The 27,457-nt window shown below is 53.3% G+C and overlaps 1 protein-coding gene across 10 annotated transcripts in view; it reads right to left on the reverse strand.

Annotated features, from left to right (window-relative positions):
* The window catches only part of PPP2R5C (protein phosphatase 2 regulatory subunit B'gamma), a 124,493-nt gene that overhangs the window by 51,341 nt on the left and 45,695 nt on the right, over window positions 1–27,457 (reverse strand). For all 10 annotated transcript variants that reach the window (XM_090265586.1, XM_090265585.1, XM_090265589.1 and 7 more), the window contains one exon: window positions 1,562–1,761. In XM_090265586.1, the coding sequence (XP_090121712.1) occupies window positions 1,562–1,761 (200 nt within the window). The remainder of the gene's footprint in view (window positions 1–1,561; window positions 1,762–27,457) is intronic.

A 27,457-nucleotide genomic window follows, 5' to 3' on the forward strand; every position in this document is an offset into this window, starting at 1 on the left:
AAGGGTGGGACTCGGGGGGCTACTGGCAGCCAGGGCTCCTTAAAAAGAGAAGACCCTTCCATACACGTGATTTAATATGGAAAAAATGTTATGTGCTTAGAAACGTAATATGTACTATATTAATAAATTTAATTTAAAGTAAATTTAATATATAATAAAAAAGCAATTAAAATCAATGGGAAAATGAAATATTCAATATATGGCGTAGACAAATGATTTCTCAATCATTTTAGAAGGCAATAAAGTTATATCCCTACCCTGTACCATCAAAAACAAATTCTAGGAGGATTATAAAGTGAATTTTGAACAAAATATGGAAGTATTAGGAGAAAATAGCAGAGATTTTTCTTTGTGAGTCTGGAGTTTGGGAGGCCTTCCAAAGTAACTGAGAGTGGAAATTAAGAGGAAAAAAAAAAGACAGTCCTCAGTTTTCCTAAACCCAAATGGGAAAGGTTTTAGAGCATCTGCTGCTCAGTGCATGCGCCTGTGACTGCCCTTCGGGTGCGAGCTCGGGGAAGGACCCCACGTGGCTTCCGCAGCCGTAGGCTGACCACCCACTGGTAAACTCGGAACTTCAAGAGTTGACAACAGTGCACTAAAACAACCACGTTGGTCTCAGCTCCTAGCCTAACAGACAGACTGTGAATTACAAAAAGAACATTACTTTCATCTTCTTTTCCAAAGCAAACATATTTTGAGAAATAAACATATTTTAGGTCAACAAGTCTAGTCAATTCCGAAATATATAGCTTTGGGGAAAAAAATAATTGAGCTTGAGGAGCTCATATAAGAATTTAAAATTTTATACTGAGCGCCGAAGACCCCCTGGCAGCCGGGGCGCACTGACTCCAAAGGCAGATGAACAGCAGCGACTGAAGAGGAAACTGGGGCTCAGAGGTTAGCGACTCCAGGCATCACAAGAGATTCTCCAGGCGGTACCGACGGAGGCCACAGTGCGGCCTGCAGAGAAGCCGGAAACCGGCTGTGAGGATGAGGCGGGAGAGGACAGATGGAAGCCGTCGTGAGCTAACTGCAGGGGAGAGCTGGCGCGTCTCCTCACGGCGGTCACACGCGCGGGCCGGCTCTGCCAGTCAGGACCGCCGGTCCTCGCTCCAGCTGGGTCCCGTCGCCCTTTTCACTGCACCCCCCCATGGGACACGTATGTATGTAGAACATGTACTAGAACACGTTTACTTCTATATTATATATGGACACTATATTAATGCTATAGATGTTAAAAAACAAAACAAATTTAAAGAGGATGAGAGAGTACAAAGCAGAGCTTTAACACTTCCGCCCCGCCTGGTGACTGTGAGGTTAAGTGGGTCAGCTCCCCACTATTCCCTAGACGGCACCTGGTCTCCGCGTTATCTAAGCCCTGCATCCAGGACCCATCACAGAGACTTTCATTCCTCAGGGGCACGTGCAGGCTCTGGCGGAGGAGAACTTCCACGGGAAGTGCCGTGTTGGACTCCAGCGCCTCAGCTTACTTCCTCTAAGACGCCAGAGTCCCAGTGGCGGCTCGGGGCTGGGACCTGCTGGTCACGCTGCGGTCACTTACCATATGGACCACTTCCGGGTAGATCGGCTCCGTGATCACATTGCGGTTATGGGTGATGTATTCCACCATCTCACTTAAAGCGGCTCGTTTTACTTCCTTCCACTTCAGGTCACTTAGTGGGTCGGAAACAAAGTCAAAGAGGACACAACACTGACGTAACTTCTGGATAAAAAGCTTCTCTTGATCAGCAGGAGGAACATCTGAAAAGCAGAAAGCAAAGTATACTGACTGCAAAATGCTTAAATCCCAAATTACTGTGAAACATTTTAAAGACTTCTACTACTTTTATTTTGAACTAATAGATATTCAAGAAAAGGAAAGATGGGAGAGGGGTGACCAGAAGTTAAACATGCCTTAAAGAAAATGAAAAGAAACACAAAACCACCAGTCACTGCTCAGATCATATGCGTCACACTCTGAAGCCTGAAACCACATGGAGTGCTGTTCAAAACGAATTCCCTCTAAATGTATTCACTCCAACACACTCTGCGCGCCTGCTGCCACACGCCGGCCTGTGTGGGCAACGGGACACGAGGCGAACGAGACCTGGCGCGGGGCACGGGCACTCACACCAGTGACCCCTGAGCTCGCAGGGTCAGCGAGGCGAGAGAAGACCACGGAGGCTGCTGCCCCGGCTCGGCTGCTGCTGTGACTGCACAGGGAAGGCCGGAGCTTCCCAGACGCGCTGTTACGCGCACGCAGCAGGGCCCGCCGTGGAGCTCCCCACGGCGCCTTCCGCGGCTCTCTCCCCGCTACGGTCAGCACACGTCACGCTTGACGACGGTGACACAGGAAGCCCAAATAACCACAGTCACTGCTGCTGACTGGGGCTGACCGGGGCCAGGCACCATCTTAAAAGCTCTACACATATTTACATTCTTCCCCACGAAACCTTCATGGTGATACAAGATTAAGGGTCACAGCAGGGCTGGAAAGTAATGGAGCCCCGTATGACTTCCTGGAGTTCCAGGGAGCTTGGGAAAGGACCTGCCAGTGTGAGCTTGACAGCTTCCCTGGGGGGAGGGGACACCGGGGCGACACTAGCACTGGACTTCCTGACACAGACACTGAAACCTGTCCGTGACTGCAAACTGTCTTAGAAGACTTGTGCCACTCGGTGACCAGTATTTGCCAAGCGATCAACAAGTGGTGTTTCGGAATTGTTCAAGGACAGAAGAGCCTTCCCAAGGGCAAGACGGCTCTCTGGATTCTAATGTAATAAAACGTGCGAGATTCCTGGCACGGTTTCAGAGCCCACAGCTGGGTTTCGGTGTGGGGCCCAGGAAGCCGTCGGCAACGACCTGGACAGGCTACTAACACGCTCCTCTCCCAGTCACGGCTCCCTCCACTGGAGTCAAACGGGCGCTGACGGCGTTCAGAGGCACAAAGGGGCGCCCGCCGTCTCCCCCGGGGCTGGATCGCGAAGGTCTGCAAAACTATAAAACGATGCTGTCCTCTCACTAAACCGGTGTTTGTTCTAGAAAACATGGCTATTTTCCTAACAGTAAGTTATTTCTGTTAATACGGAATAGGTCTGTCATATCAGTACTGAGTTAATGAATAATGCCTACACTTTCCTGTGGTTTAACGTCAAATGTGGTCCGTATCGATAGTAACCCCACACCACAAAACCTCTCTGGAGCCTATGTAGTTGTTCCGAGTATGAAGGGGTCCTGAGGCCAAAGCCCGCCCTGCGCCGCAGGCCTTTCCCTGCTCAGCCCCCGCCTCTTCCCAGAGGGGCCTCCTGCACCTCAGTCCCACTCCCCACTGTCCACCTCCCGTTCCGGGCGTCTCCACAGGCCTCTCCCTCCTTCCCGGCTGGAGCAGAGGGACTATTCTCAGCCACCCATGGGCACTTCCCATTGCTTTAAACCGCCAGCTGCCTTGCTTCGTGGTTTCTTCCCAAACCAGACGCGTTCTGGGGACAGGTGCCAGGTGATGGCTTTCCAGCCCCCCACCCCCTAATGCGCACACCTGAATCGGCCCCCTTTGTGGGGAACCGTGGTTCCCCTAGTTCCTGTACTGTGTGCAGCGGAGTGAGGGCATTAAGACACACACCCACAGGATCCTTTGGAGACCACGGGAACCAAAATTTGATTCATAAACACTGTAATTACTCAAGACTGTTCAACCATTTTAAGTGAGTTAACATCGTTACAATGTTTGGGTCTCTTCACATTCAATCATCCAGCCTCTTTCAATGAGTGGCCTCCTCGCCTGACTTCACCCCTCACTCACTCCTGCACCCTCTGCCCGCCCCCAGGTGCGGCATCACCTTCCGAGCTCCTTTTGTAGTCACCGCGGGCATATCTGGAACCTTCCGGCACTCTCACATTCTTGGCACGGCAGAAAACTAAGAAACGCACATGCACCCCGAAGGGCCACCCTGACACCCCTCACTCAGGGCCTAATCTCATCAGCGTGGCTGCCAAGGAGCGGCCGCTGAGTCCTCCACGCACATCCCATGAACCGTACGGCAGGCACCGCTGTCCCACGTGGAGACGATCAGACGCACCGAGAGCCTTGCCCATGGCCCCCACGCTGCTCAGTGGCACAGCACCGACGTGACTGTACAGTGCACTCAAAAACGAGGGCTTCGGAATGCAAAACGATGCTGGGTCATTCCAGGTAGCGTCACGAGAATCCTTTTTTTTTAAAAGATTTTACTTATTTATTTTTAGAGCGAGGGGAAGGGAGGGAGAAAGAGGAGAGAAACATCAGTGTGTGGTTGCCTCCTGCACGCCCGCAAGTGGGGACCTGGCTCTGACTGGGAACCTAACCAGTGACGGACCTCCCGTCTGTGGGCCGGCACTCAGTTCACGCAGCCACACCAGCCACGGCTCTACATGTGTTCTGAATGCAACTCAGTTCAGCTCCTTATTGGTCACCGCACTGAAAGTCCTCACCTCGCGCTGTGTGAACAGGATTGCACCGCTGGGGAATGAAAACCAGCGGAGGTGGGGAAAGAAAATGCTTTAGGCCTTGACATATTCTGATTTTTGAACAGCATGAATGAGTTATTTTTGTAATTAAATATAAAGTCTTGGGGATAAATGGTAATGGAAAAAAAATACAATTAAACAAATAAGTCTTGCGCTGGCTGGTGTGGCCCCTGTGGTTGAGGCATCGTCCCATAAACCAAAGGCTGTGGGTCCCGGTGGGTATGAGAGGCCACCGATCGCTGTTTCTCCCTCACACCGACGTCCCCACTTCCTCCCTCCCTTCCTCTCTCTAAAAATCAATAAGCAGGTCCTTAGGTGAGGACAGAAAAGAAGAGTCATAAGTTAGTGCCGCGGGTCTTGAAAGGAGAAAAAAGGCGTGACCGAATATGCTGTGTATTTGACTTTATTCTTCCGATTATCCATGTCACGAGAACGGAATGTGAAACCCTAACCAGGACCGACATCGCTGGGATGTTCCTCTTCAGTGCTTGGCAGTCAGACTGCCTGACTCTTCATAGTAAACCATGGCCCTAAGATTTGACCCAACTCTTACGGTTACTTCTCGGTGCAGAACAAAAAAGTAACGGGCTTTGAATCCTGCCCACGAATGACAGCGGCTTCCTTTAATTTCACACTGTACACAGGCTAATAATACAGACGTGCTGGTTTCAAAACATACTACTGGAGAGCCTCGCTCCCGAGAGAGGACCAACCACACAGCACAACGTGAGACGGGACGCAAGCGCAGCCGGTCGGAGCTGCCCAGGGACAACAGGGCCCTCAACTCGGGGCGTGAAAGGACACCTGCCAGGAGAAGTCCCACGACACCACCGAAGGCCAGCGCCACGGGGAAGCTGCTGGTCTACGAGGAAGAGAGAGGAGGCTGGCGCAGTTTAGGTTAATAGTATTAATATCAATTAATCCTTCCTCCTATCATTTCTGAAGAGCTGTAACATCCTTCTACACAAATACTGTCACAGGTACCTTGTGTCTGTGGAAATCTCTTCACCCTCCCACTCCCCGGGCGTTTTCACCGATTTGCTGCGGTGAACCGGGGATACTTCCCAGTTACTTCAAGGCCAACCCTTACTGATAGCCGGAGCAAAATGTACGCACGCCCTGTGCAAAACCTGCAGCGGGAGAAGGGGAGGAGACGCTGGCCCTGGCACCAGAAATAAAACCAGGAAGGTGAAGACAGAGTGTATGTATTATTCTCTCAGAGATATGAATTAAAGGGGAGCCTGCAGTCAGTAAATGGTGACCAGAGACGCTTAACGAAGGCTGCCATTGAAGCAGATGGGAGCACCCACTTCCGACCTGGCAGGGGCTCCTGGTCCCGCAGTGCAGCAGCGGCACAGAGCAAGCTACCCGGAGTGGACTTGTTCCACTGACCTCAGACCTCCGAGGTGGGGACGAGCCCCGGGGATTCCCAAGGTGACAGCAAACTACTACTTACATTTTCTTCTGCTACAAAGAATAAAGAAAGACGTGCCAACATTTACCATACAAACTGATACCCACTGCAGGTGTGTGCCTGAGACCGCTCTGTGGCCAGGTGTGTGCGGTTAAGCCCACAGACCATGCGAGGAAGTAAGGAGCACGTGGCTTGTACACAGGAGCCTGAAACGGCCGATCACAGCACAGCCACCTGCAGAGGCGCTGCAAGCGATGTGTGCCTCACCCACAGGGCACTGACAGACGTGACATCATCTTAACCACCAAATCGCAGGACATGACATAAGGCTGAATTACCAAATTGTCGCTATATACAAAGAGGCATCATGTGAACTCTGTGACAGAATAAGGATTAAAATAAAGAAGCCAAGCCCATTACTACATAACAAGTCTTGGTGGTGGAAAGAAACACTCCAAGATGCAGAAAGGACCGAGTTTCTGCATGACAGCTGCACAAAGACGGCAGGACCAGGCCGCTCTGGGAGGGGGATGACGGCTTTTCCAAGTAACTGTGACCCCAATGACACAGAGACAGAGCTGCAAAAACTACAGGCCTAGAGAATGTCAACCCAATCCACGTCCTGGTCACACACACGATACAGCTGACGCAGCTCAGTTTTCAAGGAGAGCCCACACGTTGCCACGTCAGCCCTGAGGGCCCGCTCAGCTGTCTCCAGCGCACGGCGCGTGGGGTCCGCGAGGCTCTATGACTGCGCGCACGGTGTCAGCCCACAGGGGATCCTCACACAGAACGGAAGCGAACGAGCATCTCTCCAAAGCACAGGGCTGAACCTACAGCTGTGGCGCCATCCTGTCTTCTGATACACTTATCCTTAGTACGAAGTGAGCAGGAACGAAGTCAGATCCAACTACTCACACTTTGGCATACACCTGGCACTCTTCATTAAAATGTACTGGATTCCACTTAGCTCTAGTCCGTGTGTGAGGAAACGGAGCGGACGGTGAGCCCCCCACGAAGAAAACAGAAGCTCAGCCGTATCAGTGTTTGAGAGTAAACTCGGGCGCCGTGTTCTGAAGTGACCGCCTCCCCCTGCTTCCTGCGTGCCCTCCGTCCTGGGCGGTGTCCCCAGGCGCAGGCCCTCTCGGGTCGGGCCGCCGCTCCCTCACCTGCACCCTGCAGCCGTGGGGTAAGACTCACTGCCTGGTAGGGCCCCCCTGCGCCTTGCCCCGCTCCCTGCCTCGGTTACTCACGGCTTTCAAGCTCCTCACATCGGTCTGGGGAGAGGGGACATCTCTGCAATCCTGACTCCTCCAACCCGTGAATGTGGACTAGCTCTCCAATTAAGTTTTCCTTAAAAGTCTTCCAATAAAGTTTTATAATTCTCTCCTAAAAATGTATTACACACAATTTTTTAGATTTATTCTTAGGGATTTGTTATGTTCTGATGCTACTGTAAATAGCATCTTCAAAAACATTTTCTAGCCGCTGCTGTGATATAGAAAAAATGATCTAGGTGTTATTTTTCTATCCAGCTGGCTCGCTTTACCCACTAACTCTAAGAACTATCTGTCCTTCCCTCTGGTTTTCTGCGTATACTGTCCTTTCATCTGCAAATGCCAACGCTGTTCTTTTTCTTGCCCGAGCTGCAAGACGTGGCCCGAGCAGCACCCTCACCTCTTCCCCACCTCCCAGGGACTCACTCCCAGCCCCACCACCGCCTCCGACGCCAGGACTCTGCGGGTAACATTCCCCGGATCAAGGAACTGACCTACAGACCCAGTGCTGTCCCGACCCCTATCTCAGCAGAGACCGTCCACCTGGATATGTGGATCCCAAACTGCGCACACATGCAGAGGGTCAGCACTAACCAGGACCCTTGCAGAAGGGCCGCTCGCCGTAAAGCTTTATTAACGAAAGCGGTCGAGCCCTGAAATGCCACCGAGAACAGAGTCCAGAACAGGCCTGAGCACACGTGGATTCCTGACTTACAACAGCTGGATTACAGAAAGAGAAGAAAGGTCAGTCTTCAAATACGTGGAACAAGTAGATACCCAGGGAAAAAAGGAGGAGAAAGGAAGAGGAAAGAGAGGAAAGATGGAGGGAGGGAGAGAGAGAGAGAGAGAGAGAGAGAGAGAGAGAGAGAGAGAGAGAGAGAGAGCAGAAAAAGAGGTTGGATCGCATTATATACAAAAATAAAATATAAATTCCTGGTGGGTTAGAACATAAATCTGAAAGACAGAGTTCTAATGTTATTAGAAAATGCAGAAAAAAAATCTTATGGAGAGGAAGCGTGAGAGAGGACTTAAGACATAAAAACAGGAATCATTAAAAGATTGATGAATGGAACCACATAAAATCAAACACTTGCCTTCATTAAGACACCACAAGAATGAAGAGACAAGCCACAGGGAAGGGGAGCTGCTTGACTATATAGGCAACAGATTCATGTCCAGAACATGTTAACTTTTCCAATAATCAGTAAGAAAAAGCCAGAGTACCAGGAGAAAGGCAGGGACAAGTCCTCACCAGGCACTTCAAGAATATGCCCAAGGGGCTGATCACACCTCTGTGGAAGGGCTGTCACTCCTAAATAAGGAGAGAAACGCACACCGAGGCCACAGCGAGGTCCCTGCTGTCAGACACCCAACTGCTCGGTGGTCATCAGCCTGAGGACACAGCGCCGGAGGGTGCTGAGCGGCGTCCCACACGTGCCGATCGGGGCTGCAGGGGAGGCCCGGTGCGGGGCGGACCCGTGTGCCCGTGGCGTGTGACCCAGCGAGGCTCACACGCACGTGCCCGACCGCTTACCGTGTGCGCGAGGCCGTGTGCAGGAGCACCAGCATCCCGATGTCCACTAGCAGCAAGTATTTTATATATTCCAAAGCTCCAGAGATGAATGGGGGGTACGTCCTACGAAATGCTGCTGAGTGAGAGGGGAGCTATGGAGGGTTAACCCAGTGTCCCACTGTACAAAGCACAGAAACAGGCACCATGAAACCTCCTGGGGCCTAGCGGGCGTCTGTCTGGTCTGGCTGGTGGCTGTGAGTCCTTGCTTTATAACTGGTTCATTACACTTGTTTTATATGTTTTTGTATGTGAGTTATACTTCAAGTCAGAAAGGCTACAGAATATGTGCACATGGTAAACCAAAACCAAAACCGGGACCAAAACCAAACCCCCTCCCCTCCCGAAGGCAGCCCCCGTCCCCAGCTGGCGTGTCCCCTGGTGCTGCCCCGACGGCATGCACACACGTACGCCTTTTCCACGTGCCTGGGAGGAGTCGCCACTGAAAGCCTCCAAACCAACCTCGTTTACTTGGCACTGGAAACACGTGCACACACACACACAAGCCCAGCATGTCTCCTAAAGCTCCTCTCCACAGGGCTCATGCTGGAGGACTTGAGCCCTGGATATCTGTTTTCTCACTGAAAAAACGTTCCCAGTCAAAATGAAGTTCCAAGCGATCTCTAATTCTTTTCTGTTTATATAAAGTTTCTCCCTCTCCTCGCTAAGAAAAGATCAGCAATTATAATCCCAAATCCAGACTATAAATGGGGGATGACATCGAGCTAAAGCTTCTGCTGTGAAGCAATGGAGACACGGAAGACGAGGCCTCGGAGTCGGATCCGACCTTGAATGCACAGCCTGTGACACAGGGATTGATCTAGAAAACGTGGCCAACGTACACGCCACGCACAGTACTCGGCACTGACAACAGAGAGATAAACTGGAACATGACACAGAGATCCCCCTCATCCACGGTTTCGGTTACCTGTGGTCAACCGAGGTCCAGAATCGTAAGTGGAAAGTTCTGGAAATAAACAATTCCTGAGTTCCAAAGCGTGCGTCCTTCTGAGGAGTACGACAAAACCCTGTGCTGCCCCACTCAGTGCCTCCCAGGGCGCGACGGGTCCCTTTGTCCCGCGCATTCATGCTGCATGTGCGCCTGCCGGGCAGCCCCTCAGAAGCGGCCTCAGTGCTCAGAGGGACTGTCGCAGGGCGGAGGTGCTGGTGCTCCTGCTGCCCTCCGCAGCCTACGCCGTGTCACGGCGCCCCCGTGGCTCGCTCACTCCAGCTCGGGGTGCAGACACGACCGTCTCACGTCACTGCGAGGGCGGTGAGCACAGGGCGGGGTTCCCGGAGCGTGCACCCCTGACTATCACAGGGCCCTGCCGTAGCTCCTGCCAGCCCCTGCCGGCACACGGCTGTAAGGCAGCGTTACCGCAGGTGAGCGTGGTTTCGGGTACCCAGTGGGGACATGGGCCGTACCCCCCGCAGATAAGGAGAGACGACAATATTTGATCTAAAAGACTTGGGAGGTACAGCGGGGACCCAAGGGGTGGGGCGCGGGGATGCACGTTGAGGGAAGGATTTCCTGGGGCGGGCACCTGCCCTCGGCCTTGGAGGAGAGTGGGCGGGCATCCGCGCAGCTTGAGGAGGCTGAGGCCTGCTGTGTAGGGACCGTGGCCCTGCTCAGGGGAAGCCTTTATCTACAGGTGCCCACTGCTCAGATCGGAGGGCCGGGAGGTTACCGGACAAATGCAGCCGGGTGCATTTTCCTGGAGCATCAGTTTCCCCATAAACGGCAGAACCGTAAATGAGGACGCTACTGACTACATTTTACAAACCCTCAATCAACCGCGCTGCACCCTGAGCCGCAGATTTCCCCCGAGGAGGGCCTCTGTCTTGTTCACCGCTTGGGCCTTCACGGCTCACACCGGCTGAGCACACAGTGGGGCCTCAAATATTTGCTGAGTGAACAAACCAATCTGAAGGAATCAAATTTAAATAATTTAACTGAGAGGTATCAAAATTTAAAACCTATTTATATTCAAATAATGCCACATGTCTCAGGGTAGAATGGGAAATCCACACAAACTTAAGATAAAATCGAGGTCTTCAAAGAAACTGCTCGGAACAGGCACCGGGTACCCGGGAAGCCCGCAGGGGCACCGCGACGGGAAACCGTGGGCAGCACCCGGGGCAGGGAGCGCTGAACCGCAGAGGGCTCTTGAGCAGACGAGCGATACCACGTGACCTGGGAGTCAGAAGGATCTGTTCAGAGTGGACCCAGGGCAGGAAGACCTACCTCAAAAGAGAGGGCCGGTCCATGAAACCAGCTTCTCGGTTTTCTCGGGAGGCAACCCAGACACTCAGGCGCTGGCCTGGTGGGGTCGGCCGCCTCTTACTCTGCAAATCCAAACTTCCACGGCCTGAAAGCATGACGGACGTGACTAAATGAAATACTCACTTCTGTGGAGATGAGTGATAAGACCAGCTTCTACTCTGACTCTTACCAGCCACACAATTTCAAAATTGAATTAATCCTCCCCGGCTGTTCCTAACTTGATTTCCAAAATTACAATAAATTTCTCGACGCTAAAATGTAAGTATCAGAGTCTGTCTATTCTAATACACACATTTTCCAAATTAATGTCCCTCAAATTGAGTTCTATCTTTCACCTGACAGATGTTTTCCCGTCCTTTCTTGTAACTTTTAAAGATGGTCTGCCCTCCACAGGCAGAGGCTCGGCCTCGAGGCCACGCTGGGGGGCTTCAGAGTCAGAACACAGGCTGTGTCTCTGGTCGGGTTTCGCGGAGGCCACCACTTCACACACACAGCCACTGAGTCCCTCACGCGCCTACGTGACCGGATGTGAAGTGGACAGGACTCTGAAGCACAGTGCCACATCCCGAGAGTGTTCGCGAGGGCTGTCTACCGGTGTGGGTCTTTTGTTTGGTGGCACTCCAAAAAGAAATCGCCAGAAGCAGCAGGCATTCCCTGCTGTCACCAGCCGCCGAGACAGCCCTCTCCCAGGGGTCCTGCCTGCAAGTCTATCTGGATAGAAACGTGGTAACAGCATAAGGCTGGGAAGCAGTTTCCACACTGACATTCTTGCTTTAAGCACATTTTCTTAAACAACCTGTAGCTCAAAATCCATTATGAGTGTTCCCTTTAAAACCCCAGCTGCCCTGGCTGCTGTGGCTCAGTGGATTGAGTGCCGGCCTGCGAACTAAGTGTCGCGGGTTCGATTCCCAGTCAGGGCACATGACTCGGTTGCATGTCAGGTCCCCAGTTGGGGGCGCGTGAGAGGCAACTGCTCATTGATGTTTCTCTCCCTCTCTCTAAAAACAGATAAATAAAATAAAAACAAAAACAAACAAACATAAAAACCCCGGCTGTGTAGGCCATCGCCTGTGCTCTCCCCCCTGAAAGAAAAGGTCTGTCGCCCGGGGGCCAAGGCCAGGGTGGAAATCTGCGCAGGATGAGCAGGTCTGGTGTGGATCCCACAGCCAAGTGGTTTCCCCCCAAACCCGAGGCTCTTTCCTCCCTCACTTGGAGGGATCTGTGCGAGCCACCCTCCCTTTCGGCTCCGCCTTTATTTGCATAAAACAAGGGGTGACAGAGTCATGTTCCCAACGACTTTCTACCGCTGACCCCTCCACCTATTTCTCATGCAACCACAGTGTAACTTCATCAGACAGATATTCTGGTTCAAAAGCGATGGCCGGGGCCAAGGTCTAGTTCGCCTCCGCCCTTCCCAGGACGGCTGGGGGAGGGCTGCCGCCCGCAGGGGAGAGGGCAGGCCGCTTCCACAGCAAACGAACACCCCTGGTGTCCTGGAGGAAATGAATAAGCTCCATCTAGTCCGCACTCCCCTGAAACAGGGGCAGGGAAGTCATCACAGTCTAAGCCTCGGGTTCCTTAAGCTATGTGACCTGTTGTGGACACACACGTACGTGGATATACAGAAGCATGTCCCCGCCTCCTGGGGCAGGTCACACGTAAGAGGAACTCAAGAGATCTTAGTTGAATTGGAAGCCCTGGCTCTTTCACGGGGCCGATGAAGGCAGGTCGAACTCCTAGGAATAGACCTACATCACTAGCGCCTCGTTTGCTGACGAGGGCCCAGGTCTCCTGCTCAGCGCCCTGTTCAGAAGGCCCTTGGGGACAGTGAGACGGCATCCTCAGCACAACGGGTTCAGCCCCTCGGGCGGGGCGCGTTGCCTCGTCTCCCACTCGAACCGGCGCTTTGGGTGAAGCACGGAATGTTAACGCGCCTCACTGCACACCTCCGGGGACCAACAGCTCTGGCCACCGGCAGCCCCTTATCTAAAGCACCAGGACAGGAACCGTTTCAGGAAAACTAACTGCTTCTGTCACGTCTGACAAAGAACTGCCAAAGGAAGGTTCTGGAACTCCGAGTATGTTTGCCGGCAGACAGAACAGGGTAGAGCCGTGGGAGGACGCGCTGAAACCACACACACACTCCTGTCATTCTCTACTTTAAGTTCTCTCCTTCCTTGCTGTGCCTCACGGAGGCACGCGTGGGTCTTTCTAGACATGTGCGCCCCCGAGATCAGCTCCGGGCTCTCCACACGCGCCGTCTGGCCCAGAGCGGCAGCAGGGAGTTCAGAGGGCGGCACAGTCGAACAAGCCTCGGGGCCTCGGTACCCGGACTGCGGACAGAGCCCTGAGACTCAGGCCCTACAGTGGTGCAGGCATCATGACACATCTGGGGAGCCACAAACCCAGGGCCCGTGCGCACACATGTGTGTCCCTCTGTGTGTGTGTGGGGGGGGGGGCAAAGCAGATGAAAATCAGAGCTGGAGCCCTCTAGTCCCCACCTCCAGGATCTGCTAATTATATTAATTAGTAGCGTTAACATTACCCTAGGCTGGGTTCCACTCTGCATCTCATCTGGCCATCAGCTAATCCCGGTATGAGGCCAACAGTGTCAAAGATACAAGCCAACAGAGAGGAATGAATGATACGCCTTCTAGTCCCCAAGGGCCCAGCAGCCCCAATGGTGGGGAGTGGCCTATGGCCTCCCAGGGGCTGGACAACCTTCCTTGGGGGCCCCTGGACTTGCTCCGACACACAACTCTCACTGTCATCCTGGGAGGAACAGACGCCGAGAGGGGGCGTGGCATCCTCTGCCTCCCCTGTATCCCAGCAAATGACAGGTTCTCGACAAATGTGTCACAAACGAGTGACAGTGATGATGCCAAAGCTGCAGGTGCTCATAACCAGCAACTTCCATGCTACTGTGCAGGGACTCCCTCTTAGACGGGCGCCCCTCGGGCCAGGTGGATGCCCAATGTGTAGGGCAAGAAAGAGTCCTGACATTTGACGGTCTCAGTGGGAAGATCACCAAGAGAAGGCTTTTAACTCAGAGCCTGGATGCAGTCAGACAGAAACACAGGAAGGCCGCTCTGGTGGGAAGAAGCGTCCGTAGCAGGTGTGCCCCCCTGTACCTGGCAGGAGTGACCGTCCAGGGCCTGCTCGCAGGCCTGTGAAACTGGAGGGAAGTCCTGGGGGTGACGTTGAACATCATGCTCACGCTCATGCCTGCGGCCCCTCAGAGAGGGCCCCTTTGTGTATGGCAGGGCAATTACCAGTGACCCTGCTCTGGGGTGTGTCCCTCCCCGACATCCCTGTCAACAGGGGTGTCATGGCTCTGAGGCAGCAAGCCTAGCGGGTCCCCAAAGCCAAGCAAACCACTAAGTGAGGTGGCCAGCCTGGAGGGCAGTGGCACCCGCCTTCCTCTGACAAAGGGAGCCAGGCGCAGAGGCTGGCCCTGGAGGACACGCACCTGTCACCAATTCATAAAAGGGCCTGAGTACGCCATGCGGCCCAGGTCGCACGGCTGTGATACGTTCAGTGACTCATCCAAGCAGCTGACCAGGAGGCCCGGTTCCCTGGAAAAGAACATGCCACCTTACTATCGGATGTTTTTATTATTAGTTAAAACGAGAAACACTGTAGCATTCTGGTGTCTTTGAAAGACATTTAGCTGATCCTTTTCTACACGCATGACCCAAAGTTGTGTCAGAAGTTGAAGGGGGGTGGGGAAGGCAGAAAGGAGCAAAGAAGGAGTGAACAGTGAAGGAGGCCTGACTCCGAGTGGGGAGCACACAGCACTGTACCCAGGTGACGTGTTATAGAGCTGTACGCCTGAACCTGTACCGTTTTATCAACCAAGGCCACCCCGATATAGTCAATAAAAGAATTTAAAAACTGCAGAACTGAGATTATCCTTCACATCACGTACGTCCACACTTCCATTCAGTCCCCCTTTCCTGAGGCAGCAGGGTTTGGTGAGGGTTAAGCCTGCTGGTTCAACAGATGTGGGAGGAGAAGCCCCACTGTCCCCTTTCCCAGGCCGGCAGGCAGCGGCCGCCGAAGGTGAGCCACACACGAGAAGCCGCCACGGGAGCCACGGCCGCAGTGGTCTTTGAGGCCGGGCGGGCACAGCGCGCCAGGACCTAAGAGCACCGGCCTCTGGGCCACCCGCCCACCGCAGGCCCGGTCCCTGGCCTGGCCCTTGGTCTCAAAGGTCCCGCCCCCAGAACCCCACTCCCCACGGCTCTGTGTTAGAAACCAGAGGGTCTCATTACACACGGAACGGCCACCTGTCACAGGGCCTGTCTGCACGGGGAGTGCGCTGGTGAGACCTGGGGCAGGAGGCGGCTCTGTGCTCCGTGCCACAGCCGCCTGCAACTCCGGTGACCTGAGCTGGTGCCCTTTGGGGAATCTCCACGGTCCAGTCCTCTAAATTCTAGGGTTCTGCACAAAGCACTTTCAAAGACTTGTCCTTTATGGTCCAAGTTTATAGTCAGGCCATCGTGAGGTGCAGCCGCCCTTGGTTTCTGAGTCTGAACCCTTCCCTTAGCCAAAGGCGCTACCACAGCCCCCGGGACGCAGGCAGCAGCAGAAGAAAGGCGTCAGAGCTTGCGTGGAAGGCTGGGCTGGCCCCCGAGCCCCACCCGTTACTACCCTGGTGACCACCGTATGGTACTTTACCTCTTTGGGCCTCAGTTTCCTCAACTGGAAAATGGGGACCACTGTCTCTAGTGTGAATGAACAGATGTGATGTGCTCAGAGGGACACCCGAGATAGAATGTGTCCTTAGTAAACACTACTGGTTCTTGATTTTTGTTCGTCGGACGCCGGGAGACTTCTTAGCTCCCACACTGTCCTTTGGGCTCCCGTCCTTATAGAGGCCCACCGCGGAAGCGACGCCCTTCATCCGCCCCAGGCACTTCCAAGCAGGCCACTAATGCACTGTGCTCAGCAACCGAACTCGTCCCTAGCGAGAGGCGGGCTCTCAGCCCGGTGGTGTCTGGCTGTGCTAACACAACTCCGCGGCTGTGCCGGCGACCAGAGCACAGCGGCGCGAGGGCCGCTCCTTGGGTGCGGAGAAAGGGGCCGAACAGGCCCCAGATCCAATTACGACTCGTGTGTCTGCGAGGTCACCACGGAGCCAGCCTCTCCGGTGAGTTCAGGGGCGTTTCAGTTCTAGCAATTTGTGGCATAACTAGATTTGAATGGAAAATATCCTTCAAGTTTGACAGGCTTATAAAGGGTTATGGCGGAGCTGTGCTTGCTTTTTTTTCTTTGGAGGGGGCGCCTAGAAGCTCACAGGGTGAGAAGATAAATAAAACTGGAAAGGGGCCAGCAGGTCTGGGCGGCAGAAGACACTGCGGTGGCCCAGCTGTGACCCGCTGCTGGAGGCTTTCTGGGCCTCAGCTTCCACATCTGAAGACCCGGGTTTTTCTGGCGCCACGAGACTGTGTGCGAAAGAGACCGTGTCCCGGAGACCAGCGCGCCAGAAGCACTCAGGGTGGAACACAGCAGTGACTCCCCACAGGAGCGGGAGAAGAACAGTGCGACTTTTCCTTTTTACATCCAGGACAGGAACTGATACCGGGGTGCCGCAGGGGGAACCATGTAAAAAGCCAAGGTACAAACTTACATGTGCGATCTTTCTGCATAACCTGACCACTGGTCTTTAAATAAAGCTGGAACTCAGTACTGAATTGCCGATTATTTGATGTATTCACGTGCATTACGTATTTTTGAAGAACTCTGTTTTCAGAAAAAGGATACATGTTCACTGTGAAATAAAACACCGAGCAGCAGAAAGGGGAATGCCAAGAACCGCTGGGGCCCCGACGCCCACTCCCCTGGTCTCCGTGCAACAGCACGCTGCCCGTGCCCACGCTACTGCGCCCCAGGCTGCCCTCGCCTGCATCCGCACGCTCCGTGTCAATGAACGGGCCGACATCATTTGCACTTTTGGGGAATGTCACTGTACATGTGTGCTGTATTTTAACAAATCAAACCAGTATTTTTCACAGTAAAAACGCTATAAATAATGCTTTAGTTGGTCACTGTAGGTGGAAGATGGGACACATTTCTCTAGTTAATACTGTCTTCACAAACCTCGCTAAAAAGGACAGCAAACTTTGTGCAGGGCTTGCTCCTTCAAGGCAGCGGGACCGCTGGCCGGAGAGCAGGTTGGGGAGGGAGGACGGCTGGACAGCAGGACAGTGGTGTGGCCGTGAACGGCAAGGGAGCAGCCTGGGTGGCACCAGGGAAGCCCCAAAGGCCCCGGCGGGGATGGCCACAGGCCCCAAGAAGCGGAGTGCCGGGGGGCGGGATGGCAGACAGTCCTTAACCGCTGTCCTCTGCAGACCCCGTGGCCCCGTGACTGCGAAACAAGGGGTCTCTTCTCTGCAGCAAGAAAAACTCGAGAAAATGGTTTTTAAAACAACGTGTTTAGCCCTGGCTGCTGCTGCGCTGGCCTGTGAAGCAAAGGGTCGCCGGTTCAATCCCCAGTCAGGGCACAGCCTGGGTCTCAGGCCAGGTCCCCAGTCGGCGGCGCGCAAGAGGCAGCCTCACCTTGGTGTTTCTCTTTTCTCCCTCCTTTTCCCTTTCTTTAAAAACAAGTAAATAAAACCTTAACCCAACAACAACAACAATGTGTTCAAAGGCCTCCAGAGCTCATCTAACAGCGAGGACTTACGGGCTCAGGGAGAAAAGACGACAGAGCCGCGAGGGATGAGCCCTCCTCTGGGGAAAGGAGCCCAGGCCCCGGCGGCAGGCGGCGCTGCCTGGGCCCCGTGCTCCCTGGGAGAGGGGACACGGGGCAGGACCCAGACCAACGGGTGAGACTCCATGACGAAAATTCTTCGTGCCTTTCTTCACCTTCCCATACATTGAACTTATTTCAGAAAGTTAAAAACAAACATGTCACAAAGATAAGTTGCGGAAGCTGAGCTTCACCCAGCGCCACCATTCAGTCCATGGAGCTGTCCCTTTGGCCTGTGGCACGCTGAGCAGTGACTTTGCCAGGGCTTCTCTCGCCCTCCCCGTCCGCCCCTCCCTCCTCTGCCCACTCCCTCCCACACCGGCTCTTGGGTTTTATCCTCTTATCCGTTATCAGTTTTCAAACTGTCTTTATGGAATACAGAAAGTCTTTATTTTGGTCCTTTTCTGTCTTTTAAAATAGCATTTAAATAATTTCTTCTCATTCTTATTTAATGACCGTCTTTACACATCACCTCTGTAAGACGTCACCTTTTTTCACCAGTCCCTCAGGGAGGCAGGGGCGGCCTGCCTGGGACCTGAGAGCACGGCCCCTGGCGGATGGCCCGGCCGGCGCAGACCTGTCACCGCTGTCACTCTGCGGGTGGGTCGCCTAGCCTGGGCCTCGCCCCCCGGCAGGCTGAATGTAAGGAGGAGCTGCAGCCACAGCCTAGGTGCCTCGGACGGGCCTTAGGGCGGCCTAAGAGTTCCCGTTCCTCGCTGTCGCTCACTTGCCGGACTTGGAGGATAAAGCTTTCAACCCAACGGATAAGGTCCCTGCCTTCATGGAGGGTTCACTAGAGGAGGAGAGATAGGCAAGTAAAAACAAAACCAAAACACCAATAAAACAACTTCAGGAGAGAAGAACCCTAGTGATGGGTGGGACGGGGCTGGGCCTGTCCCGGAAGACGGCCGGCTGACACGTGGGAGCTGCGGAGGAGCTGGCAGGGCCGTCCTGCACCAGCCAGGAGGCCTGCTTCTCCCTCCGCACTTGCTGTGTTTCCAGCTCTACTGCATGACACGAGAGAGTGCGGTTTCTACGCACTGCGAGTTTTGAGAAACTATAGAGCCTCTCTCTGAACGATTATACATGCAACTGTTTCAGGAAGCCTCCCCGGGTTCGCTGCAGTAACCCCTGGTCCCCACCTGCTCTGGGAGGGGGCCCTGGCCTGCCGGACTGTGTCTCTCCAGCTCTTGCCGTTCAGTGACTAGGCCACACGTGTTCACAGTGGCCGTGTCACTCTGTGGCCTGCACTTCTGCGTGAGGAAGTAATTCTGCCTGCTTGAATCATTCTGCCTGGAACTCGCCTTTGTGCAGAATGAAGGTCTTGGCCCCTGTTTCTCCATTCCATCTGCCTGGCAAAACACAGTGTGAACAGGGCCACTTTAACAGGGAGCCGGAGCTGCCAAGCAGAGGAACGTATAAAGCAGGCAAAACAGCCTTTGCACTGGGCCTAAACAACCTTGTACCCCAAAGAACAAGAAAGCAGACACAGACATTACGATTACGTACCAGACTGACGGGCAGTGAGGCCATAATTAAACTGCTTGGAATTAGCATCTCTGTCAGCTTATCTCTACCAACAGAAGTGCCTCTTCTATGGAGGCCCTTGTCCCCCCACCCTGCCCCGCCTTTGTCCCTCATCAGAACACTGTGTGGCCTTCTGCCTGAGTCCGTGTGTCCCCAGTAGCTGTCCTTCTTGGTCTCGAATAAACACTTGTTGCCTCTCACTTTGAAAGGCCTTTTATTTTTAGGCTAACATGCTTAACATATTTCTATTTTCATCTTTCTTCTCTATTCTTTTTATGCCTTTCTATATATTGCCCATCACATCTGAAGGTTTAAAGCTGATGTCAGAACCACATTTGCTCGAGCTGCTACATACAGTGGTGCTCATGTAAGGGTAAATGCCACTTTTATTTAAAAACATTTTTCTTTAACCCTCATCTGAGGATATGTTTATTGGTTTTAGAGAGAGAGGAAGGGACAGAAAGAGAAGCATCAGTCGGCTGCCTCCCGTGTGCGCCCCGGCTGGGAACCAAGCCCACAACCTCTGCTGCACAGGACGGCGCCCCAATGCACTGAGCCCCCCGGCCAGGGCGAAATGTAACTTGTAAGTTTACGGAAATAATCATTAAATTTTGCTAGCCTAGAAAATGTATTTAATATTCCATTAGATATTATATTTCAGTAGGTTTATTCAGTTTAAATAGCATCCTTGAGATATAAGTTTCCACAATTACAGAATGACTCATTTACAAATGACTGAACGTCACGAAAACTAGCTATGAATGTGTACACGATCCCCGAAGCTGCGGTTTTGGGCGGAAGGTCAAGGACATCGCTGCCCCTGCATGTGCCAGTCTTCCCTCAGTGGCCCAGCCAAGGAACTGTGGTCCCCGGACTGCAAGGGACAGGTCCAGACCCCGCAGAACCAGAGACCCTCACGCCCAGAGGACCAAGGCCACCCTTCCTCACTGCTCACCGCTCGAACGCCCCGCTGAAAGGAGACGTGTCCTCCCGGAACCCGGCGAGCCAGGGACACAACAGAAGACCCTAGCAGACCCTTCCTCTGAGGCTTTTTTATCACGTGCCCACATGAGCTGAATTTAAGAAAGCTAATCGCCAAGACCTGAGGACTTTTTCTTAGAGCTTTCCGGCCAAGGCACCCCGGAGAGAAAGGCCAGCGGCAGCAGCTGACAGGGTAACTTCTGATTCTCCCAGCATACAACCGAGGTTCCCTCCTCTGATGCCCAGCCAGACTCCTGATAAAACCAAATTGGTATCTTAAAGCATTAATCCCTGTACAAATGCCCCCAGGCAACCTGACAGCGCGTGAGTGTTAAGCAGCCATTACACGACCTCATAATTTTAAGGGACTCGGATGCCAGGGCTGAAGTCACACCTACAAGACACCGAGTCTGGAAGGGCACCTCCCCTGAGTCCCTCGCCCTGGAACAGCCGCCCGGACCACAGAGGAAAACACCTCCCCAGGGGAAATGACTGCTGGCTGGTGGACGTCAGCAGCGACACCCACACGCCTTCTCGGGGATCATTTCATGCCATGACCCTTCTCCACCTTTTTGGGTGAAGATTACTTTTTGTATAGATTGAAGAGATCGCTTCCTGAAACCGGCCTAGGTGCTGCTGCCGCTGCTGCCACAGCTTCTAGCCCCACAGGTGCCCTCGCGGGCCTGAGGGAGCGCACGAGGAGGGTCAGATGAGGTCAGTGGCCGTCCAGTTCCAGAGCCGGGCCCACGGGGCGCAACACACCACTCTGCTCGGGTGCTCGAGGCAGCCCTTGCAGGGACGGATCGCCCTCCCCGGACCTAAGCATCCCCAGCCGCGCCGGAGAGAACCTCTGGGAGAAAATCCGCCTGCGGCACCTGGGGGTTTCACACGACAAACCCACACGCGCCGCGCTGCCCGCTCCGACCACGAGCCCGGGAATGGACCCTCAACCCGGTCGGGAGAGACGGCGCTCGGACGCAGGCGCGCCCACTCCGCGGCGCTGGCGCTGCGTCCTCCCCCAGCGGGAGGCTGGGCTCGTGGGCGGGCGGGCAGAGCCGAGAGGGGACACAGTGGAGAGCAGTGGGTGTCCACGCCACGCGGCAGTTTCTGGAGGGTTATCAAACCACAGAACTAAGTCAGTGTTTGCACGCAACCTCGTGGTCCCGTAACAGCCTGCGCCCCACTTCGGGTCTAGGAGTCCCTTAACTGACCTCCAGTGACCCATCTCCTTAAGGCACCTGCTCCAGCCAGACTGAGCAAGCCAAGGCTGCTCGCACCAGAAGGGCGGAGGCTGCCTCGGGGCGGGCGCCCCCTCCCTCCCCACGCTAGCGACAGCCCCAGCCCCAGCCCCAGCCGGGCAACAGCAGCGCCCAGTGCCCGCTGGCCCACCCTGGGCCACAGGGGCGGGCTCGGGCCGCAGGGCTCTGCCAGCACCTGGATCCCCTCCCAGGGGCTGGGGCCAAGAGCAAACAACCTGACTAGAGGGCAATGTTTTGGCCAAATCAAAGCTTTTCTCCTGAAAACTGAAGTGGCCAACCGCCAGTCCGCACTAACTGGAATCTGAATTTGGGAACGGGGAAGGGCTGGGCAGACCGGACCGTCGTCACCGCGAACGTCACTGATTTAGTGTGTGCCAGGCTCCGTCCAGGCCCTCACGCCCATCTCATTAAACACCCACGACTATTCCACGGGGAGAACTGCCACGGCTCCCCTTTGCAACCGAAGAAACAGGTAGTTCAGCGGGGTAAGGCACGGGCCCCAGCCGTGAGTGCCTGGGCCGAAGGGAGAGACAGGCAGAGAGCCTGCCGGCAGGGCTGGGGGCCGCAGGAGGGAGGGGCGGCCTCGGCTCCAGACCACGGAGCCTGCGGGGCTCTCCGGAACAGCCCTCCCCCGGGGGCTGGGCCCCAGGGCTCCCCTTGCGTCAGGCGCTCCCAGCGGCTTCTCGCTTTCTGCCACCACTGCGCACAGTCATGCCCTTTACTTGGTGCTTTTCTTTAAATGAGCACACTTTTTACTGAGCTCTGACCTAAGCAAGAGTAACCCAAGAAATCACAGAGATGACATGCTAATTATGTATTTTATGTTCATCAATATATAATTATTAAAACAATGTTCACCTCTGAATCACCAAATCATCACCTGTGCCATGGGTGGGGTGTGTCTCCCACACTCGGAGGAGCCCAGGGCTACCCCACAGAACAAAGGGAAGAACAAGAACCCCGTATTTCACCCAGTTCACAGACCTCTACGCTGACTATTCCTAGTCAACGAAGTGCAGGATGTGGAGTCTCCATCTGTCCGGAATGAGGACCAGGAGGATCATTCTACCCCTACTGTACGGTCCGTTTCTCTCGGTGAAAGGAGAGACGGACAGACAGACAGGCAGTTCCTCTCAGCCGCTGCTGATCCCCTGCCAGTCTTTGGTTCTGTAAAGTAAATACTATTTTGAAACCCAGTGTTAGGATCTCTCCACCGATCTCAGGCTACCAATTAGTTCTTTTCAGTTTTGCCTTCAGTTTTACATCATAATATTGCTGCTAATTTAAGAGTATCTGTGGACAAACGCAACCCCACGTTAAGCAGTGTAAACAACAGGCTCATTCCTTCGCTTAAGGAGGGCGCCCCCGCTCTGCGCCCCTGCTGTGGTTTTAGACCACCGACCAGAAGGCAGCGAGAGGATGCGGTGCCCGCTGGCCCATGAGGAGCATACACTTTTTTCTCAAACTGTTGAATCAACTCCATTTTGAAGCTGAACTGGCCCTCCAGACTGGCCTCTAGTAAGTGCTGTCGCTTTACTATCCTGCTGCATACGCGCTGCCGTTTCAGGCCGTGCCAAAGCTCTCTCTGGAAGCGGCTAAGACAAAAATACCGCCCTACGTGAGCGCGCAGCAGGCGGAGAGCGGGGCCCGCTGCGGTCAAACAAGTCAGCGAGAAGCAGCGCACCCTGCACAGCTGCCCCCACACTTCTCACCCGTGTGACGGCCGCCGGACACCACGTGCTCAGAAACGTGTGCTGAACTCACACACTTACAACACGGGCCCAGTGCGCCCACTGCCGGCACCCTGCGTCCGCACGGCTTGTCCTGCCTGGTCACCCGACCCCCCCGATCCCGCGGGGACACGTAGCGTCTCTATCCTCTTGCCCCTCTAGCTGCCGTCAGCTGACTTTCCGCTGCAGACATCTGTGCCCTTCATGTCACTTAGGCTGCCAACTCCGTGAGGACAGGCTCTCTGGCTTTTCTTTATATTCTCTGCTTTACATTCTTAAATTTTCCTTGTACACCTTTAAACTCAAGTACCTGTAATTTCAGCCATCTTAACAGAAATCATGTGTTGAACAGAATAACACAATATGTTGAATTTTCACGAAGTGCCTTTGCTAGAATGATCCACCTCGTTGGACACACTGCTGCCAGGTCCTTCCAGACACCCCTGTTGGGAGTCCCAGCGTGGGCTCCTTTCGGTTGCTCTGACTTCCACTGACCTGGGCTACTCTTGGCTGTGGTCAGCCTCAAAGCAGGGCCCAATCGGGTCAGAACCTTCAAAGCCACAACTGAGAACTTGCCTCCAGTTCTGAGGTGCTGGTCCCTTGTCAGGGGAAGGGACCCCGGGCTCGTCTGGAGAGAGCAGCATCGAGCTGGAGGTTCCTCTGCAGTTCCCCTTGTGGCAGCTGAGGACGTGTTTCAGGGGCTGTGAATGGGAGCTGAGAACAGGGACCTGGGGTGACGGGTTTGGAAATCCTCTCTTCTATGGACTAAGCACAGTGAGCCTCCAAGAACCAGTGGGAGAACAATTTGGCATTGTTAGGAGTTACACTTCCGTGTTTCTTTGTCATAACCATATCTAACCAAGACCTTCTGTGTCAGCAACAGGCCTGGAAAAGCAAATGTGTTCTTTACAAAATTGTTATTCACAGACTCTGAGGTTCAGATAAGACCACGCGTGTCCTAATTTCAGTTCCAGCTCTTATGACGGCAACACCACCAAACCATCAGCTACGTTGGCAGGGACTAGAGAGACAACTTCAGGAAACTCTTCTTGTTTGTCACTATGGGGACCAAACCAGTGTTTCGTTTCCAGGAGCACAATTTCAGTCCTACAAGAAGACCACCACCACCACAACAAAAGTGGGAGCAAGCTGCTCCCCTCTGAAGAAATGCGATTTGAAGACGCAGTTAAGAGTGATGGGCCAGGGGCTGGGGGCCAGGAATCGCCACCACGCAGTGCTGTGTGTCTGAATCCCTGCCCCGCATGACCAGGGTGGGCGAGACTCTCCTGTGATCAGGGTCGATGTACAGAAAGCCATCTAAACACTGACAACACACAACACATTTACAAACCAGGTCAAGTGAAAAAATCATCTTCCGTGGAAAACACCCAACTTTATGGAATATTATAAGATGTTCTATGAGAAGCACAGCATAGCCAGTATGTTAAGTGCAGCTAAGGTGACAGGCTCCATTAGTTTAGGAAACTAGAAAGCTGGGCAGCAGTGAATGCTCATGTCGCCCCAGAACCCCAAGTCCGGGGGGGGGGACTTCCTCCAGCCTTTCCCCTTTATGGGTGCCTTCTGGAAGCAGCAGAGAAGATCTGAAAAACGCTGTCCTAGAATTTGTAATGAGGATTCTTAGTCACTTAGACAGAATGCAAGGGCCTCTTCTTTCCCTTCCTCTTCTGTACGGGGAGCGGGAGGATGGACCTCATGCGGGTCCCGCTCACGGTTCACAGAACAGAACCTGGCCAGCTGCCTTCGGCTTGGGGCCAGCATCCCAGTCAACAAGGAGAACAGATCCACTAGACAGAGCAGGAAGAGAAACTTGACTCAGATTCCTCTAGGAGGTGATTTCAAAACTTCAACTTCCCAGGGCGAGAGGCTGTAAAAAGCTGGTGGGTGTGACTGCGCCTGAGGTGAGAACAGGGGAAACCTCTGAGCCTCCATGGAGGGTCCTAACAGACCTGCCCCCTCTCCCAGAGCCAAAGTCTACCATCTCAGAGCTTCTAATCGTTATGCTAAGAGATACAAATGGATAAAGCATACGGAGCGTGCGCATGTGTAAGCATGCATCGTGTGCTCACCTGGGTTAATATAACCTGAATAAAACACTCCCCCTCCCACCTTATGTATAATTACAATTGTGAATAAAGTGGGCTTAACAGAATGGAGGTGAAATTCACAGACAGTACAACAAATCATTTACAAATACAATTCAGTGATGTTTAATGAATTCACAATTTTGTGCAACCAACCCTCTCTCTAGTTTCAAAACTTCTTCCTTCTCCCCACAAGGACACCCTGCACCCTTTAAGTGATCGCTCCCCATCTCCCCTACCCCCAGGCCCTGGCACCTCGGATCTGCTTCCTATCTCCATGGCTTTGCTTACATTGGACACATAAAAGGAATAAAAAGAAATGGGCTTTAAGTTACATAAGACATCTGAAATGCTATGTGGTAATTCGAAATGTAAACAAGGTAAAAATCTGGGGTTTGTGGTTTAAAATGATGTTCTGGAGTTAGGGTTGCACAGACCAGTAAAATTCTGTAAAGAATCTTGAAGATTGACATTGGTTTACCATCCTAATTAACAAATAACATACAAAATCGCAGCAGAAATGACATTTTAATACCAAAAAGGACTATCTCAGACTAGAAAGTAGCCCTATAGACTGAACAACCTTAGCTTTGTGACAACCCAGACTACGCCAGCTGAGAGTCTTCATCTGGGACAGGGAAGGGCCTGTCACAGAGCGGCTCGGGCGTCTGGAAATGCTCGCTCCTGGACCGCCACCTTCGGCACACCTGAGCCGAGATACACTAAGTACGCGAGCTCCCTGGCCAAGGACTTGATTTTCGAAAAAAGATAACTTAGGAACGAAATGGATTCCATCCTGTAAGAATGATGAGAATGAAATCTTTTCGATATCAAGACTGGCAGGATCTAAATCTATCTCAAGGAGCAACAGAAAGGATGGCAGCTTTGCAAGAGATCAGGAGCCCCCTCCCCCAGGGCGGACACATGCCGGCCTCGGGAGCAGACAGGTTAGATGGCAACAGTCAGAGAAGCCACCTGTACGGGCACAGGAGCTCCAACGGGCAGGCTGCTCCCCTGCAGGGCCTTTTAAACTGGCCCATGCATTCTGGGGTTGTATAAAGCCACAGGGATTAAACCTGATACACGTCCTAGAATACCAGTGCCACAGTGTAGTTCAATCACGTTAAATATTTTTACATTAAATTGTAACAGCTGTGAAACAGAATATAAAATTCAATTAGCTTTCAACGACAAATGCTGAGATTTCAGAAACATGCCCTTTGGGGGCTCTCGGGGGGCCACGCCTGTCCAAGGCCCCAGACGCCCACGGGGGCTCTCCCTCGGTGGCAGCGCGTCTGCCAGGACGCGTCTGGGCTGCACGGTCCGGATCTATCCAGCCCGAGCGCACACAGGGCTCCAGGAGAGGCCAGGAGCGCTGGCAGAGGGGCCCTACAATCCACACGAAAAGGCCAGGGCCCGGAACGCCAAAACAGCTCTGAAACAGGAGAGCAAAGCTGGAGGAGTCACACTTCCCGATTCTGAAAGTCCTCACAGAGCTACGGCCATCAAGACTAGTGCAGCCACACAGACCAAGGGACAGAACGGAGTCCGGAAATCACCCTGCACACGGATGGCCCACTGACCGTTTCAGCCAGACTGCCAAGGCCATTCGATGGGAAAGAAGCAGTCTTTTCAACCAATGGTGCTTGGAAGACCCAACATCCACATGCAAAAGAATGAACTTGGACCCCTACCTAACACCTTACACAAAAATCAACCCAAGGTGGACTAAAGACCAAATGTAAGAGCTATGATTATAAAAGTCCTGGGGGAAAACTAAGAGCAGGCCCTGGCCAGGCAGCTCAGCTGGTGGGAGTGCCATCCTGATACCCGGTCAGGGTACATACAAGAATCAATGAATGAATGAATAAATAAATAAGTGGAACAACAAATTAATGTCTCCCTCTCTCTGTCTCAAATCACTAAATAAGGAAAAAAAAGAAGAAAACAAGAGCAAATCTTTGGATTAGGCAATAGTTTCTAAGATATAATACTAAAAACAGCAACAAAAGACAAATTAGATAACTTGGACTTCATCCAAATTAAAAACATTTGTGTT

This window comes from Furipterus horrens, unplaced genomic scaffold, assembly GCF_987537825.1.
Source record: "Furipterus horrens unplaced genomic scaffold, mFurHor1.1.pri manual_scaffold_21, whole genome shotgun sequence".
In the NCBI taxonomy this organism is placed as follows: domain Eukaryota; kingdom Metazoa; phylum Chordata; class Mammalia; order Chiroptera; family Furipteridae; genus Furipterus; species Furipterus horrens.